This window comes from Cydia pomonella, chromosome 10, assembly GCF_033807575.1.
Source record: "Cydia pomonella isolate Wapato2018A chromosome 10, ilCydPomo1, whole genome shotgun sequence".
NCBI classification, from domain to species: Eukaryota; Metazoa; Arthropoda; class Insecta; order Lepidoptera; family Tortricidae; genus Cydia; species Cydia pomonella.
Genome location: NC_084712.1, coordinates 17,178,558 through 17,197,716, shown reverse-complemented (window position 1 = coordinate 17,197,716; position 19,159 = coordinate 17,178,558). Strand labels below are relative to the sequence as shown.

General features: G+C 36.2%; 1 protein-coding gene across 1 annotated transcript in view; it reads left to right on the top strand.

The window, feature by feature from the left end:
* Nucleotides 1–18,699, top strand: part of LOC133522299 (probable chitinase 10) — a 156,635-nt gene extending 137,936 nt beyond the window's left edge. Inside the window, exons 12-19 of the mRNA XM_061857587.1 lie at nt 3,312–3,529; nt 4,549–4,703; nt 5,153–5,324; nt 6,008–6,124; nt 9,684–9,819; nt 11,347–11,519; nt 12,448–12,649; nt 17,858–18,699. Of these exons, the coding sequence (XP_061713571.1) occupies nt 3,312–3,529; nt 4,549–4,703; nt 5,153–5,324; nt 6,008–6,124; nt 9,684–9,819; nt 11,347–11,519; nt 12,448–12,649; nt 17,858–18,072 (1,388 nt within the window). The 3' untranslated portion in view covers nt 18,073–18,699. The remainder of the gene's footprint in view (nt 1–3,311; nt 3,530–4,548; nt 4,704–5,152; nt 5,325–6,007; nt 6,125–9,683; nt 9,820–11,346; nt 11,520–12,447; nt 12,650–17,857) is intronic.
* Nucleotides 18,700–19,159: the final 460 nt, after the last annotated feature.

Below are 19,159 nucleotides of genomic sequence, written 5' to 3'. Positions count from 1 at the left end.
GGTAAATGACACGTTCGGAGTTACAAAGTTATATTTGCGGTCAACAGTAGTGCTGCTGCTTAACAATTATGTTCAGTGAGTATGAGGTGACGTTTGTTTCATATTTCATCATTATTTCTAGTTAAGTTGGTACGGTAAATTACACTTTCATATTATTGTGCTTGCACCGTACGATTTTTTTGTAGCGATATAATATGAAAATAGTTAGTTTGATGACTTTATAAAACACTCAACAATTTTATCTCGTATAGCAAATAAGACGCTATCTATGCCTAACTGCTATGCACGGTTTTCTGTAAAAAAGGATCAATAAATATTTTATTGCGCAAGTTTAAGAATAAACTTTCTATCTATAATTATTTGTTTTTCAATTCCTTTACGTCGGCTGATGAATAATTTAAAACTCGTAAGCACCATTTAAATAAGTCCACAATAGCCACGACAATCATCTAAATATCTTTCAAAGTTCAACACATTTACAAATATTCAAAACAATACTTCAAACCTATCTCAACAGACAACCCATTATAACAATGCGTTTGGCACGGAAAGCAACAAATCTCTCACGGGAGTATCTCAAGGGTCACTCTTAGCCCCTTTGTTTCTCCTGCCAAGACGCGAATGGGTCGCGTGGTTGAAAGTTTGAAGCATCGACTGCTTTTAACGGTGAAATGTAGTTGCTATGTCGTTGGTTGTGACAGCCTCGTAAATGTTGATATAGGTCGACGCTCGAGAGTCGAAATGTGTTTCCATTGTGTTTCTCAAGTTAACGTCCACCTCAGTTTCAAATACTGTTACGATTGGTGTTTTTATTAAAATACAATACAAAGAATTTTTTTTGCACACTACAGAGAGAAAATAGCAACACAAGTAACGGCGGGTAACAAAAAGTCGATCTTTTCCAGACATCTTTTAGGTAGCTGTAATTATTAAATTTACAAATTTTATTTTAGTTTCTATGTTGTTGTTGTTCGCCGAAATACTCTGTAATTTGAGTAGAGAAATAGTTTGGCCATTCCGTTCCTATGCCAAGACCGTTCGTTACCTTAAAACACGATTTACAAACCACAGACGAATGCACAGTAACTGCCAAAACATTCCGACGCAATCATAAATCACGGCAACTTGTTTAATATTTCACACAAACTAAATTCTTTTGGCTTACCAAAAATACGTACATTTAAGGAACTCAGTGATTTAAGACCCCTCAGTTATGACGCGACAATCTTTTCAAGTACCCCCAAGTTTCCTCCAAGTACGTTATAAATAACATATTTTGAGTGTTGAGGAATACTGCGGAAGTTAAAGTATTCTTTAGGAGTTTTTACGGCGTGACAAAGTCTTGACGTGAGTTATAAAAAGTTGTGCCTTGTATGGCATGGGATGTATTGAAGTTAGAAATACCGTAATATGGATGGATGGTGAACACATTAGATACCCTCTGAGGCTGTATAATTGAGTTGAGTCCAAAAGATATGAATTCTGTGCGTTTTGTAGTAAATATGAAGGTTATTCAATTGGTTGGTATTGAATGTTTTATATATTAAAATTGACAAAAAAAGAACAGTTTCTTAATACCAAACGCAAAAGTTGTTATTAAAAGTATAACAATTATATATGTGTATCTGCTTGAAGTATCGCAGGGCCCAAACTGATTAAGATCTTTTTAAAAGTAATTTTTGTGTTTAGATGTGTGAAATGTAAACTTACGTATGCTCAATTTTATCTTACGAATGCAAACATAATACAATACGTACATACATACGTCTCTATATAATATATAGTCCTCTTCGTCGTTTTCGATGACGGTGACCCTAAATAAACATTATGGACGTTGTCTAGCGTTAGCCCTAATGTGGCGGGCCAGGCCGACTTTGCTCTAAAATACTCCCTACAATAATACTCGTAGTATTACGCGTACCTACAATGGCATGGCTACCTTGGGTAGCGGTGTCTTATTACCTCTACCATTAGAATCAAGAAATAGCATTCTATGAATCCCTCGTTTTTAATATCGAGTCAAAAATGCTTCGAAATATTCTTTGATATTAGCTTTGGATGATTGACGCTTAATAAAATTGCCGTTTGAGTTTAAATAAGGAAAGTCTCACAATTAGATTCCGTTTAAGCTTTCGAATTGATAAATGAAGAAATTATTTTCGGCGAAATTAAACGACACTTTATCGAAATGGAATATGAATACAATGAAAAATATTTTTTTCTAGAAATTCACAAAAACCTATACTTACTAAATTAATAATTCATACCATTTTTGCTGTCATAGATGATGTTCCGATTGAACCATTTAACTTTAATCTCATTCGTGGTAATAATAAAGTTTATTGATTATAGAAGAGGTGTAAAGCGTAAGAAAAAATCGTGCCGCCGAGTTACACAGTCTAACTAGATGGCACTATACTGTGATGGCTTTGTTTTTTTTTATCAACTGAAATATAAAGGGTACGATTAAAACATCTCGCACTGATAAAAAGGCCTCTTATTATACAGGGTACGATTTTGTTTATTGTTAAAATGAATGAACAGTAATAACACGAAAATTGAAAGCATTGTTGACTGTTGACTTCTATTTTATTTTGTACCAAACATTTTCACAATTTGGTTAGTTATGGCAATACATTTTTGCTCGTTTATTGTTTTAATTTTCATTGTGTTCAATAATAAATAGGTACGGATGTTAATCAAGTGTACTGTTTACGTAGCTGCGAATATTATTAATTCACTCATTATTTAATAACCGCTTTTGAAATGTAATGTAATTGTTTTACGGTTTAGTCTCATACTTCAATATTAATTTGTACATTTTGTAAATTAATGTTTATTTCATGGTATCATTATGTACAATACCATTGAATTACATTTGATTTTACATCTGTGGGAGCCAGAACTGACGGACTGATCAACGCTAATCCACTGTGACTATGAAATTTCCGATAAAATAAAATGCAACCGATTCTTACATAGACGTGTAAGCGGACTTCTGAAGTGTTGGTATATTACTTAAGGTGAGGGTGCGTGAAGCCAGGAAATTTGAAAGGGATAAAAGATATTGCCATTGCTTGGGTATTTTACCTTTAGCTGCATTGTTTTGAAAATATTATACTTCTGTTTGAAATTTTACTTGTTATATTTCTCGGCAATATCACTAGCTATTTTATACTGAAATCATACTGCTGTGGTATGCAGGGTAATGATAACGACATATCATTGAAAATCAGACGCGTTTTCGTGTTTTTTTTTTCTATCTAACCTTCATTTCATTTCATGATATTTTAAATACAATCTTTTTTCAGAGCGTGAACCTCAAGTCCTCTGCTACCTGACGTCCTGGTCGTCCAAGCGCCCCAGCGCCGGCCGCTTCACCGCCGATAACGTGGACCCGAACCTCTGCACGCATGTCATCTTCGCGTTCGCCACCCTCAAGGACCACAAGTTGGCTGAAGGCGATGAAAAAAATGCGGATATGTATGAGAAGGTCGTCGCGTTGAGGGAGAAGAATGCTAACTTAAAGGTCAGTTATTTTACTATATTAGTTCTGCAGTAGCATGGCGTCCATATTTGGACGCTTGTCAAAACTGGTACGCTATTGCGCTAGGCTAATGGTGTGGCCGTACATCATGTATGCTTAGAGACAGATGGGCAAAAGTAACCAATTTAGCGGGGCCTTTTCAGGAAAATAATTAATAAGAAGACCACAGAAACACAACGCTTAGAAAATTAATCAAAAATAGGTATGTATAGATTGCCTACAATGATGTGTGACCCGTCAGTTTTTATGCAATATGCGCACTTACATATATACATCCTAATAGTAACAGGTTGGGTTTAGCGTTTCCTATGTATGGATGCCGTATTACCTAAATAGTATCTATATTGCACATTTAATCGTGCTAGGTGTCAAAATTTTCATAGAAGTATTGTTTTTTATTCTATTAATAAATTGGTCTAAATCAAATCTGTCAGTTATGCCATTTATTTCACCAACTAATTGTAATAACATTTGTGTGTACTAAATGATAAAATCAATCAAACGAATGAAGCATGAGTGAGCTGAATATTTAATGTTACAAAACAATTCATCGTTAAATTAACACACTGCTCATTTAGAATTAATTGCCAATTTTGCTGATTAGTATCTGTTTTGCTAATTATCCGTACTGTTGATGTAATTGAATTAGGTAACTCAAAATCATTTCAAATATTTATAATATAATTTAACATTATTTACCAGTGGATTTCGTAATAATTAGTTATTAATCTTATTGATAGTAGAAAAAAAAATCTTAAAAAAAGAATATTAGTACCCCTAGTTTAACACTGCATTGGCAAACGTGAACTTTTGACGGCCAAAGTTACTGCATAAATTACGGAGCCATCATCTACATTTCAAATTCAAAGCACGATTTTGTCTTAGACTTCAAGAAAAATATCGTAATTATGGAACCGGATTAATTTCAGAAAAATCAAGTTTTCCCCTTGTGTTTGATTGTTTTTTTTTTTCAATGTATTAATAAATGTGTTTCCTTTCAGATTTTGCTCGCCATCGGCGGCTGGGCTTTCGGCTCCACTCCCTTCAAAGAGCTGACCTCCAACGTCTTCCGTATGAATCAGTTCGTGTACGAAGCTATCGAATTCCTCAGAGACTATCAGTTCAATGGTCTTGACGTGGATTGGGAGTACCCCAGGTACGTAGTGTAGAAAATAAAAGAAGAAACTTGGAAACCAGAACAGTTCGCTTCAAGAATTTTAAGGTGCAATCCGCACCTGCCTGCCTGTTTTTTTTAAATACACGATGTTGGCAACCAAGCGTACGACCCACCTGATGTTAATGTTAAGCAGCCTATGGATGCTTGTAACTCTTGTCTTGTTAAAAAATTCCAAATATCAATACTGCCTAGGGTTTTGTTTACTTTTTGCTGCACATAATATTAGCACATTATTAACTGATTTGTTGAAGTAGGCTGCCGAGACCGCACGACACTTTTGTTCTCATAATGAACCAGATCATTTTGCAAACTTTGTGGATATTTAAATTCAAACAACTTCGCTAATGTTTCATTAAACTTTTGCTAATAATAGATATTATAGGATTATAGGTATTTTGAGGCCAAATTAAACATATATTTTTTCACAGAGGAGCCGATGATCGCGCTGCTTTTGTCTCCCTCCTGAAAGAACTCCGCCTGGCCTTCGAAGGAGAAGCCAAGACCTCTGGCCAGCCGCGCCTGCTGCTCACCGCTGCTGTGCCCGCCTCGTTCGAAGCCATCGCAGCTGGGTATGATGTGCCGGAGATCTCTAAATACTTGGTAAGTTATTTAGATTTTCTGCAGCATATGTATAAGCCGCCTTATTCTTTGCCCATGTATCTAAACACGCTAATATAAATATTTGTATATATTTGTTGTAGGTGATATACCATTCCATGTATATTTAATTGTAGGTGGAAAAAAAATACCTTTTCTATTTATTTATTTTTTGCGCCACTTTGTACAATACGGACGTCTACCATCTCCAATTCTCCCTCAATTGCTCAAATGTTAATTGGAAGAGATCACTTATAGGGATAAGTTCGCCTTTGTACTAATGTTGAATGTTTTATTTCCTGTTTTGTTTTCATTTCTGTACAGTAAAGAGTTTTACTACTAAATACTACTAAGTAGGTACAAGTCCAGCTGTAAGTATCTCATAAGAAAATCCTTAATAATTAATGTTCTTTACTTTAAATTCTAATATCTTTATTACGACAGGAGTATGAAAATATACAGTATACGCACTATTCTTTTCAGATTATTTATTTTAGATTCTGATCGAAATTTAATTTTTTGACCTACCTAAAATCTGTACATGGTTTCTTAGACACAATTCTAGTTAAATTATATTTGATTTGCATTCAGATTTGAGTATTTCTCCTTTGGATTGTGCTGTACCATAATACACGTGTTGATTGAACATTTTCGTTATAACTAAAAAATAAAAAAATTGACTCCAGGACTTCATCAACGTCATGACCTACGACTTCCACGGGCAATGGGAAAGACAAGTCGGCCACAACAGCCCTCTGTTCCCGCTGGAGAGCGCCACTAGCTACCAGAAGAAACTCACTGTGGTACGTACCATTTCAAACCATTCACTGACCATTTGTAGTGCTAAATGCAAAACCGTGTTTATAGATTACGGGATTAAGGGATAAGTTCTGTATTGTAAATCGGTTACAAGCTTTTTTCTCAGAAACCGTCTGATACGTTTCTATATAAGTAATTTGAAACTTGATTGAAAATTCGAAGAGTGTTCAAGTCAAAACTGGCTATGTCTTGTAGAATTTTGCCACAGCAAAGTAGATTTCCCGGTCAGCTACTGCTTTACTCAGTAACTAACCGCTACTGCAAGCACGAAATATGTTTTACGCATTGGGCTTCCTTAATAAAAAAAAGTACTTAGAGCGCTCTCGTCAATATTTCTCGCAAAATTTACTTAGCGTAATTCGGGCTCATGGTTCAAAACTGACAATTGAATGTCAGTTAAATTAATTGAATAAAGAACACGTGTTTGAAGTGCTGCATAATATGGTAGCTAGATCGCCTGTGCCGTAAAAAAGGGTTTAAGGAAGAATCGCTTCGTCAGTCGTACCCGGGGCCTATAAATCCTCATGAGACATAAGGCTTAAATATGAATATCGACCTAATAAATGTGATCTGTGACCCGAAAATTGCGTAGCAAGTCCCAATAAATCATAGGGGGATGGGTAACTTTAGGTTTGATATTAGGGTTAATATACTTCAAGGGATTCTAACATTCTCCTTGAAATCCTGCAACCCGGTAAAGTGCGTATTTCTATCCCTAACTACAAACGAGCTTATTACAGCAACACCAACAATGTTACATCATACAACGCTTTGTTCTCAAGTAAACATGTATACAATATCACAATAAATAATTAGTTAGGGTCGCTTGATGTTCATTGAGGCCCTCGGATGCGGACCTTAGTATGTTATTTTATTTATATATACTGCCTTATTAGATATTATGTTTATAAGAAAATCTACATTTTTGTCGGATTTATAAGGTATCGTTCCTGTAATTGCTCCTATGCACCGGCTCTTGCCTTTTTATTAACTATTCATTATTTTCCAGAAAATATCCTGAAATAGTCATTCAAATTTCCTAACACAGCTGATAATCATTAATCACGGAAAATTAAGACTGTAAAAGGAGGCACGTTTTCCATCACACTGCTTCATTAGGCATTCCGAAAAATATGATCGAAAAATCAAAGAAAGGGTAATAATAACATAATATTAAGACCCGACCCTTGTTCACTCCAGTAGGCTTAAACGCAGCCTTTTCATAACAATTTAGAAATTTTCTATACCTCGATGGATTTCAATCAATTCTTGTATGATATACGATCGCTTTTAACTGATTTATAATAAGGGAATAGTTATAAAAGGTGTGTAAAGAGATAAATTGCGAATAAAATTGTAACATGAAACCTTTATATGTCTAGTTATATAAAAACATCGTGAGGAATTCACAAGTTCGTTTGGAATGTCTGTCATCGTTTGAGTTACTTATCCCTTTACGACCGGTTCGATATAATTCTGCAAATTACATTTAAAAAATCCTGCCCGCAAGTAAATTGTCTTTTCGAGCTCAGACCTATTCCGATCGAATCTGCAGACATTAGCGACACGTTTCAGTACTAAATACCGCAGGTCAGTAAGATCAGTCCGTCGCGAGACTGCTTTGAAGATGGTGGCATTTTTTGATGGGAGCAGTGGCACACGTAAGTTCTTAATTTTGTATAATTTTGGTATCAAACTTGTTATTTAACACTTAATTATTACAGTAAAAGAGTTATGTGTGTTTATTTATCACAAATTAGAGTAACAATAAGTTATTAAAGGGAAACAACATGCTCGTAAAAAAGAAGTGCACGAATTTGAGGGTTCGGCCGTAGCCCGTAAATCGATGGTCATAACTATTTGCAAGTTTTTGTCTATCCGGCTTCTGCGCAGAAAATCAAATCAAAATAAATAGTCATATGTTTGATAGTTTTATAATACTTTTCGTTTTGTAATGTTAGATTTGTGTTTTTTTTAAGCGTCCATTAAGAGGCAAAAAATTCCTTGAAATTTTGTGCAATAATGATACGAGTATATCACATATTGAGGAATTATACGATGACCTCGAATAATTCCCTTATTCGCTTTTTGAATGAATTGAAAACGAAATCAAAGAATCAACGACGAATACGATGAGATGTACCTAAAGCCTGCTGATTGTGACAGACCCAGTGTCACTAGTTAGGAGGAAAGACAACAAATATGTTTTCCTACTGTCTAACTGCTCGGGAACGATCAGCATTAAGGTTGTCAAGAGATGGGAGATAAAGATTCGGTCATACGTGTATGTTACAGCTTCAGAAAAAGTTATGAACTAATAAACCCATGAGAGACCTTTTTTTAAACAAGGAGATGGACACTGAAACTAAATTCTTTCTTTCTTTTTACATGTGAATGAATCAGTATTCATTTTATGGATATTCGCTTGATTGTGATGCCATAGGCCGTCCTAGGTGCGAAATACTGGATTTACTCGATTTTCGCTTCAAAATCTTAGAAATGTTGGTTAAACCACCAAGAAAACGACGTAGTGAAGCATGTCTGAGGCGTCTGAGTGATATTTCAGATGATGCTTCAATTTGACGATACCAAATCTCCAAGAGCCCGCCAATTTCAGACTGCTTCAGACTACTTCAGCAGGGCTATTACTCGTTGTATTAAATGCAACGTGTTCGTTACACGTCAAAATAATTTTTTCAAGCATTTCCTTTAGATGTACTGAATTGAGAGTACTTTACAATTGTTGATTATTGTTTTTAATCATTCTTTAATCGTTAAGATGTTGATTCTTAAAGAAAATTGTGATAATTATGCTAAATTGAATACTGATTACTTCATATGCTATGCATGTGCAGCATACACATGCATTGTTCTGTAAAATGTTGCGTTTTAGTCATATTATTTGACAAAACTCAATGAATTTGCACGTTCGTGCATTTCCAGATAGTTCCTGAACGTCACTTTCGTGCACGCGATTTTTTTTATGATAAAGGACACTAGGATTTTTTTAAACATTTTATACGCGTATTTTATAACAATTAAAAACGGTTCACGTGCATTTTTTATGAATCTTTGCAAAATATTTTTCCCGGCTGTAAAGGGTTATGTGTGTGCGTGTTATTGATGATGTGTGATCTCGCGAAAGTATTAAAAAATACTTTGTTGAATCACTATCAGAGCAAACTCACAATGGTCTTAAGCGCCATAGATCTTACTGGCGCTTTAGTCCTTTATGGCAAGTTCTGCCAGTTTGAATATTTTCCAAAAAACGAAATGACAGAATGAATCTAGACTCTGTTGAGGAATGCGACCTGCAGAGAACAGCCGGAGATACGAAAGCATTTTTGCCAAAGCTGAAACGGACACCTTCGCTTAAGTTCGGTCAATAATTATGAATTCTCATAGGCCGTTGAACACTCACTAGCGTTCACTGTTGGCCATGAGACATAAAGCTACTGCCGTATAATATAATTAAATAAGAGTTATAATAAGTTGTCTCCACTTGGAACCTTACCGTCCTTACCTATAACTCTTCGTTTCCAGGACTACTCAGCCCGCGAGTGGGTGCGACAGGGGGCTCCCAAGGAGAAGCTGATGATCGGCATGCCGACCTACGGGCGCTCCTTCACTTTGATCAACGAGACACAGTTTGATATCGGCGCGCCTGCTTCTGGTGGCGGTAAGTTTTTTTATACCGAGACGGTGGTAAATAAACACTTGGCCAGCCTGATGGTAAGCTATCACTGTAGTCTATGGACGCTTGCAATTCCAGAGATGTTACATGCGCGTTTCCTACCCTTACAATACTTTTTTGAAGAACCCCATACTGTAGCAACTGCAGAAAACCTCGGCAAACAATTATATATACAAGAATGCGCCCCGCATGTGGTACAGTTAAAAAACCTATGTGTGCCTACTCCTTTTTTGGCGCCATTCTGTGTGTTGTGTGGGTCTCTTAAAAACACGTCAAGTCATCATTCCACACCCAGAAAGTTCGCGCAAGGAAATTGCTCTGGAACCGCACAGCGTGCGACCATTTAAGTTCCATAGCGAGCGTCGCAATGGTAAAATAGAAAGTAGCCGTGGGTGTTATATGAAACAATTTTTCTGAGCGCAACGGCCTTATATAAGCGGTTAAGGTTTTAAGAGTACAATATGAGACAGCGGTGAGAAAATACACCAGTATCAATATTCACCCAAATCAAAAATGTTCCTTTAAGGCATCAATCAGATCATACCTGTTCTTGACTGTTTGATGAAGGTTTGATGTGGCGTGTTCGCACAGTCAGTTGGTTATAATACTTATAATATACAATATGTAAGTACAATATTTATCTGTATCTGTATGTGGTATCTGTTAAAAGGTAGATCCCTTTTAAAACTTAATTATGTAAATACATAACACAAATCCCGCTTTTATTTGATCTTTATAAACCTAGAATAGGTATTATGATAAACAATAATCTCTGCACGAGTCTAAAATGCTCTAAGCTTGAATATAATAACGTTACCTGCAAATAAACACCTTATTCGTACACAATAAAGGCTAAATAAACTGTTGGCATAACATCGTTACCTGCGCTCGTGCAAATCATTTTCGAATATTGGTTTGTTTAACAGGAATATTGTTTAAGTTTTGAGGCCAGCGGTTATGTTCTCGAATATGTTGGGAACGTGTACGGTCCGATTTTATATGGGTGATTGGACAAACGATTTTGTGGGTTATTACACAAATTGTGCTATATCGTATATTTAGGAATAATAATTTAAAGGGTATGTGTGCGATATTAGTAGATAAATATTGATTGGGAGTTTGGTCAGTTTTTGGTAACTGTACGTACTATACACATTACATGGTCTGCATTCCAACTAAACTTGCGTAACAAATGAAATAACTGTACTGCAGTTTGGCAGATTAGTACTTCAAGGCTTTTTGTAATCTTTTTTTTATTCATTTAAATAAAATAAATGTGGATATTTTACTTTTAAAGCCCGTATCAGTCAATTGCATTAAATTTTCTGGGAATAATCCTGACTGAATTGTATTCCTGTATGTGTTTTCGCTGCTGCGATAAAACGTTGTGCTTTGCGTATCCCACTCTGGTCTATATTATAATAAGAAATTTTCATTTGGTCGGCAATTAAAATGTATGAATATGTAAATCATGTATTTATAATAAATTAACAAAAATATGTTGTCAAACAGGCTCCGCCGGCCGCTTCACCAACGAGGCTGGGTTCATGTCGTACTACGAGATCTGCGAGTTCCTCCGCGAGGATAACACGACCCTCGTGTGGGACAACGAGCAGATGGTGCCCTTCGCGTATCGCGAAGACCAATGGGTTGGCTTCGATGACGAAAGATCACTGAAAACCAAGGTAATCGACACCGACTTACGAGTATGAGTTTAGTGCCTTTTGCGAGGACAACACGACCCTCGTGTGGGACAACGAGCAGATGGTTCCGTTCGAGTACCGCGACGACCAATGGATTGACTTCGATGATGAACGATCGCTGAAGACCAAGGTAAGACACCAATGGGTTCCTCAAAAGGACAACACGATGACCAATGGGTTGGCTTTGATGAAGAAAGATTGCTGAAAGCTAAGGTAACCAACACCGACTTCAATGCTCTCGAGATTAAATTTAGGTATTTTTTAAGAGGCCGGGATCATGTCGTTCTACAAGTATTGCGAGTTCCTCAGTCAATGTTAGTCAGGTAAAGCAACTAAAACTTTAAACAAACATCTTTTTCTCTTTTTTTTACCCTTGTGCATCGCAACTCCTCTCCTCTCCACTTCATTATGGTTCTTCATAGTATCTTGCACTATTTTTAGGGTTCCGTACCTAAAGGGTCAAACGGGACCCTATTACTGAGACTCCGCTGTCCGTCCGTCTGTCACCAAGCTGTATCTCATGAACCGTAATAGTTAGCCAGTTGAAATTTCTACAGATTATGTATTTCTGTTGCCGCTATAACAACAAATACTAAAAACAAAATATAATAGGTCAGTACTTGTATGGGTGACTCTTTTTTATAGATAATGGTAGGGTTCCGTACCATTATCTATAAAAAAGGGTCACCCAGTGGTCAAAGGGTCTTCCTGTGCGAGTCCGAGTCGCACTTGGCCGGTTTTTTTTGTCAGATATGTTTTAAAAATATAGTAATTTTTTATCAAATGTTAGATTAAGTTTCCCTGTAAACATCACAGGTACGTCAGAAGTTATTTGGATTACGAGTACATTATATTAGCCTTAAAAGGACTTCTTAGTTAATTTGAACTAACACCAACACTTCACTTCCAGATGGCCTGGCTCAAGGAAGAAGGTTTCGGCGGCATCATGGTCTGGTCCATCGACATGGATGACTTCCGAGGCTCCTGCGGCACTGGAAAGTATCCCCTCATCACCGCCATGAAACAGGAGCTGTCAGGGTACAAGGTCAAGCTGGAGTACGACGGGCCTTATGAGTCTTCGAACCCGAACGGACAGTACACTACTAAGGATCGTGAGTATCTTCCTATACCCATTTTTGCACACACAGTTATCATACTGACGTGGATCCGTAGTCTACTTAGGGGTGTGAGCGAGACAGCGCTATGTACGCAGATATACGTATAGCAATTTCCCGCTCGCACACTGGAGCGGCGTGTTGATACGCATCCAATGTGAAGATATTCTCAGTCTGAATATCTGTTCAAGGTCTCAGGGGCAGTCATTCGGTCTGTTAAATTGATTATGGACTTTTAAAACCTCGAAAATAGAGACGGCTTCAGAATTTAGTGAACTCTCCGATGAAGTTTGGGCAGTTCAAAGACACGTATTAACACTTTTTATTAAGGTGGTTCGATTTTCATACAAAAAACAATCGCTATTTATTTATTAATTACACAATATTATTACATAAATAGTTGCGCATCTATCTACTTTCGAATATTCATTTGCGCTAAATTAATAGAAAAACTTTGTTTCATACAGAAATCATGCAATAATCAACGTTATATTTTTATAAATTTTACTCATGTGTGTGTGACAAATGTCGTGTACAAATACATTGCGGCGTTGCCACTTCATGCCTCGGACGGCCATCGGCGCGACGTTGCGATGTTTGACGCGTTTATAGCTGACTCTGTCGACACTGACACTCAGTGTGACCAGGCGTACGATAATTGTTGTACATGTACGATAATTTGGGCCCGGTGTGACGTAATCTTCCAAAGAGCATTATCGTACACTAAAGTACTATAATTTCAGCCCTTGGATGATGCCACCTTAAAAGTCTAATAATTTGAAGCAAAATATGACACTTTCTCTCAGAAATAGGCTAAAATTAGTATCTTTTGGGTGTTCGGCTCCTTGGTGTAAGTTTAAAGTTTATTTTTTTTTATTATTAATTGGAAATTTAAGCTTATTTTGCTAGACATTTTTAGGGGCTGCCTTTTTGATTGGCGTACGATATTTTTTTCAACGGTACAATAATATTGACACTCAAGTACGATAATTCTCTTCCGCTCACCTGGCAACACTGCTGAAACTTGACAGGACCTGGGGGCCTACCGCGAAAACCTAAATTCGCAAATTGCGGGGATCTTTCTCTTTTACTCTCACTAAGACGTAATTAGAGTGACAGAGAAAAATGCCCGAAATTGACGAATTTCGATTTTCCCGGTAGCCGCCCTGGTGCTTGAGGTACTTGATAGAAAACAACGCTGCCGCATGTTCTGAATTGTGATTTTATGTGTTTTTGGATTGAAAATGATAGCAACGTCTAAATCAAGTTACAAAAATCATCGATATTCTGGTCCGCGAAAAACCAGGAAAAGTGTCAGTGTAATTGGAGTCTACAAAAATGACCAATTCATAGAAAATATGACCTAGAAACTAGTTCACTTTTATAAAACTCAATTTTGCCCGAGATTGTATTTAGGCGAATACCTAAGGGAGCTAAGTGTATTGATCTTGAATAATTAGTTGGCTAATACATATATGACTCCAACATGATATGGACATTTACATCATAACTATTATACCTAGTTGGTTACTAAGTTCTGTTACTCGATTTCTTTTTTTCTTCCTAGCGTTGTCCCAGCATATTGCCACGGCTCAATGGAGCTTGGGGTCCGCTTTGACAACTAATCCCAAGATTTGGCGTAGGCACTAGTTTTTACGAAAGCCACTGCCATCTGACCTTCCAACCCAGAGGGTAAAACTAAGCCTTGTTGGAATTAGTCCAGTTTCCTCACGATGTTTTCCTTCACCGAAAAGCGACTGGTAAATATCAAATGATATCTGTTCTGAAGTTCTGTTACTCGATTTGCAACCTCTTTATTTCCGTTAAAACAAATGCTACCGAAAAAATAAAAAATTACAATGTGGTGGATTTGTGAGCTATAATTATATACCTTATCTCGTCGTATCTATAATGAATTGGGGCCTAAAAGAGAATCGTATTCCAATTTTTTGAAACGCTTGTATTACTTTCTATATTAACTAAAAGTTGCCTTAAAATTCAGCTTTTATACTAAAAACGGCTTTAAATATGTTAAATTAACAAAATATAATTTGACAGATGCTTTCGCGCCCAAAACGCTCTTTGAAAATTGTGTGACGTCACAGTTTATGGTTTGACAACATACACACGTAGAAGATACAAACTGTCAACTGATATTTGTCATTTGTTGTTAATCGCCTAACGGTCAACAGTGTCAATCCGAGAGTTGTGTGACGTCATCAGAATCTTCAATGACGTTTCGAGTTTGGTCACGTGACGTGTGCCAAAAGATATTTTAAATTCAATTTTTACAAAAATATGGTCATTACAGGTCCCCTGAAAGTAGTTTAACATGTTTTTATAATCCAAAAGAATTTTTTGGGATACAATTATGCCCTAAGATTTGTAGATGTAAACAACCCTATTGCGTTGCACAAATGTGGGCACCCGCCAAACATGATTTTGGGTGTGTCATACTCAGGGCTAACACAGATTCATTTCTGTGAAAAAGGTGTGAAAACCGGAAACTGGAAACCGTTCTCGAACCAATAGTGAAGCCCTTAAGCCACACCCTATTTCAAAACCAGCCATGGATCTTTGAACAGGACTCAGCTCCTGCACATAAGGCAAAAACAACTCAAGCCTGGTTTCGAAGGAACAAAATTGACTTTATTGCCCACGAAGACTGGCCGTCCTCCAGTCCGGACCTTAACCCCCTGGATTATGCCATATAGCAGGTTATTGAGGAGAAAGCCTGTGCTAAACCCCACACAAATCTTAACTCCCTCAAGCGGGCCATAGTTAAGACAGTGACGGAATTAGACATGACAATCGTGCGTGCCGCTATTGATGACTGGCCTCGTCGTTTGAGGGCCTGTGTCAAAGCCAGAGGAGGATTTTGTGTACTTCATTTTAATATAAACTTTATTAAACTTTCGTTGGTATATTTTATGTAGATAAAGATTATTGCAGTAACAGAATTTAATAACCAACTAGGTAGAAAACAACGCAATACATAAACACATAAATTGGATATGATGTGATCCGTTGAATGAAATTGACAATAAATAAAATAAATAAATAATTTTCTATCTCTAGGCATTGTGTGAAACTTCTAGTTGTGTCAAAATATCGGGAAATCAATAATATAAACAAACATGGTAAATATCTCATTTCTTTTTATAATGGTTATAAATAGAAGGCCATGCAATTTTGTAACTCACTGTAATTTAATTAAATGTATCGTAAAAAAAATGTTTTAATTGTACTGTAAAATAGTACCTACTTTTTTAAAGGCTGGGCAGTAAGGGTTTGCTTTAATTTTAGAACAAAACAGCGTTTTTTTTGAAAAAAATACCGGAAAATCTGACTTACAAATTTGGACTTTCTTAGGTTCATTCTACTCAGAATCTTCTCCACCCTAGCAGTAAAAAAAGATATCCTAAAATATCCATACCATTACGTCACATTGTCACGTGTGAAAGAAATTTCAATGTAAAACTAAAACTATACATTTTCGGGTTTTTTTAGCACGAGGATTGATTATGCTAGTGATTCTGAGTTGGAAGAACCCAAAAATATCATGATGTGTGAGAATCAGATTTTTAATATTTTTATGGAAAACGCTCATATTTCTCATAAAATAATTTATTAATAATAGGTACTTGATAATACTGATAACAAAAAAAAATTTAACGTGTCTCGAACCCACATCCTCTTGCATGTATTTCCACGTACATACCGTAACGCTATTGAAGCCTATTCACGCTGTGCCAAATTGTCTACTACAAGGATCCCAGTAAGACTGCTTGAATGTGTGAGTGATACTTAGAAATAGAGTCAAGAAACATTCTGTCGACATTAAGGGGTAGTTTTTGTACAATGAAGTGTTCAATGTTTGTTGTAATAGTTCAATATTTATTTACAGAGTGCGCTAAACATAATTTACAGTTTAGAAATACCAAGACTACTCCACAAAAAAATTAAAACTCAAAATTTGCAATTGTGGCGCCATCTAGTGAGGTTTAAGCTTTGGGTAACCTAGTCGAACCACCTTAAAGATTCCGGCTCGAAAATATCACAGTAAAATTGACTTGTAAAAACAGTTCTTTCTTTCGTTACCGTATAACTCTTAACTTAGCAAGCACACAAACCAATTTTTTTTTTGTCCAATTTCCATACATCAGGATAAGGCACCAGGTAAATTCTAACTAATTATAATTAGAATTCCGCTACCGTAAATTCCAGAGAAACAGCTCTAAACTAAAATACGTTTCGTGTTTCAAGTTTACTTTCATCATGCTCATATTTGATAAATTTCACATTTTATGCTTAACTTACGTCGGATTTAAATTTAATACGAGTCATATTTTCCGAAACTACTAAAACCCCGGTAAGTTAAACAGCCGGTACTGACATGCAATTATTTATTTGGCGTGTTGTCAAATGATTTATATCTGCGATTGGTAAAATGGGGTTTTCATAGAGTTAGGTAACTAGGAATTCTGGCAATTAGGGAAGAAATCCATTTATTATATTAAATATTGTTGCTAACGTTTTTGTAGCGCTTTGTGGAGGAAAGCGACTACGAACACAGCGCCCGCCTAGCGGGTTCCGGCACTCAATGTGTTAATAGGGTGACTGCTATATTTATTGGCCCCTCCATATAAATTGGCCAGTCTAAGAAACAAGGCTATAGAAGTCTTATTGCTAAGAGGGGCCAATTACTATGCCGTGGCCAATACCTATAACAGTCATCCTATATTATAGTAGATAGTCACAGATACGGTCACGTCTGAAAATATATTTTCAGAATACAGTGCCAAAAAGTCGTGTATACATATTTTTGGCACTTTGTCCGTATCGATATTTACAGACGTGACTGTAGAGTGTTTATAAATTATTAACTAAAATAGATATCATATATGAAAGCTTGCTTCATCTTTAAAACACACACGACTGGCCAGGAGGCTGATTCTAATTGAAAAAATTGTTAATGTTTTGGTTGTTATACGTAAATAATAAGTGCGTGCGAGAGTGGGATGACTAATTACATGGTTAGAGCATCTCCAGCTACTCATAAGCTCAAGCGATCGTCAAGGTCTTATCAAGTTATCATAACTAGATCAAAAACTGAACAACTTGTTAAATCATAATCGGCTTACAGATAATCTTACTTATTTATTTTTTTGAAAATTTTATTAACAAATTATTTTTCTTTTCCAGCCAACGAAGTCATCTGCGAAGAAGAAGACGGCCATATTTCCTACCACAAAGACAAGGCTGACTGCACGCACTACTACATGTGTGAGGGAGAGAGAAAGCACCACATGCCGTGCCCGTCTAACCTAGTGTTCAACCCTGAGCAGAACGTCTGCGATTGGCCAGAGAACGTAGAGGGATGCCAACACCACACCCAAGCGCCGGCTGCTAAACGATAGAACAAACAGTTCTGTTATGTTGGCTAAATTTTAGTTAATTTTACAGAACGTTAGTATTTATAAATGCTTTCAGATCGTTGTGGTTATGATGGGGTTAATAACTAGAAACGTCAGAGGGCCCTTTCAAGAAGTCCATCCACCACCAACAATGAGGGTTATCGTTTAATTTTGCCGCTAGGGGCGCTAGTGTAGACTAAGGTCTTCCAAAATATCAAATGCATAGAATTTTTAGCGGTTGCAAGCCATCGTGAGATTTCACTCCTTATTTACCTATAATTGTGGTTAAAGCTTTTTCCATCTTTGATTAATCATGGTAATATATTAGATATAGTACAATAAATGTGAGTGGTTTAAAACATGCCAACTAAAATTATATACAAAATTAAACAGGTTTAAAAAACGGCAAGTTTTTTAAATTTTTTAAGGTATTGTTAAAATACCTTTGTGTATATTAAACACGGTAGCCCTCAGTGTAAGTGACAAAAACAAAAGCGCAAATTGACACAAACGCCTATTGCAGCATCTGTTCTTGAATTCAGTGGCGCCCTCTGCAGTGAACAAAAAAGATTTTAAACCCATTGTGGTGATTACCTATTTATAGTCTGGCCAGCCATCCGTGTTAAGAAAAAGGAGCATACTGATTTTGGAATAATAGTTACAAAATAAAACGATGTTAGTTACAAAAAAAAATGTTCTGTAGCTTCTTTCTATTATCTGCTTGGCTGGCCAATCTATATTAATTGTATTTTTTTACTTTTCTACATTGTTATTATCTTGAACTATTATCCACCAATAAAAAAAAAGGTTTACTTATCGGTCGTCATTGAAAATCGAATGGGAGATTCGTGTGATATATTGTAAATTAACATTATTGGTATGTACGTAATGTACCCTATCTATTATTAAATTATATTTTTAAGGATAATATATCTTACTCTCCCAAAGGTACACAATGATTATAAGATTTTAATTCAAATAATTATGAAGGTGCTTATTTAATTCAAATAAACCTTTAATGAACATTTTTAAAAATCAATGTATAATAGGTATAGAGACCATGCGTGTTGATGAGTCTGCCATCTCGTGA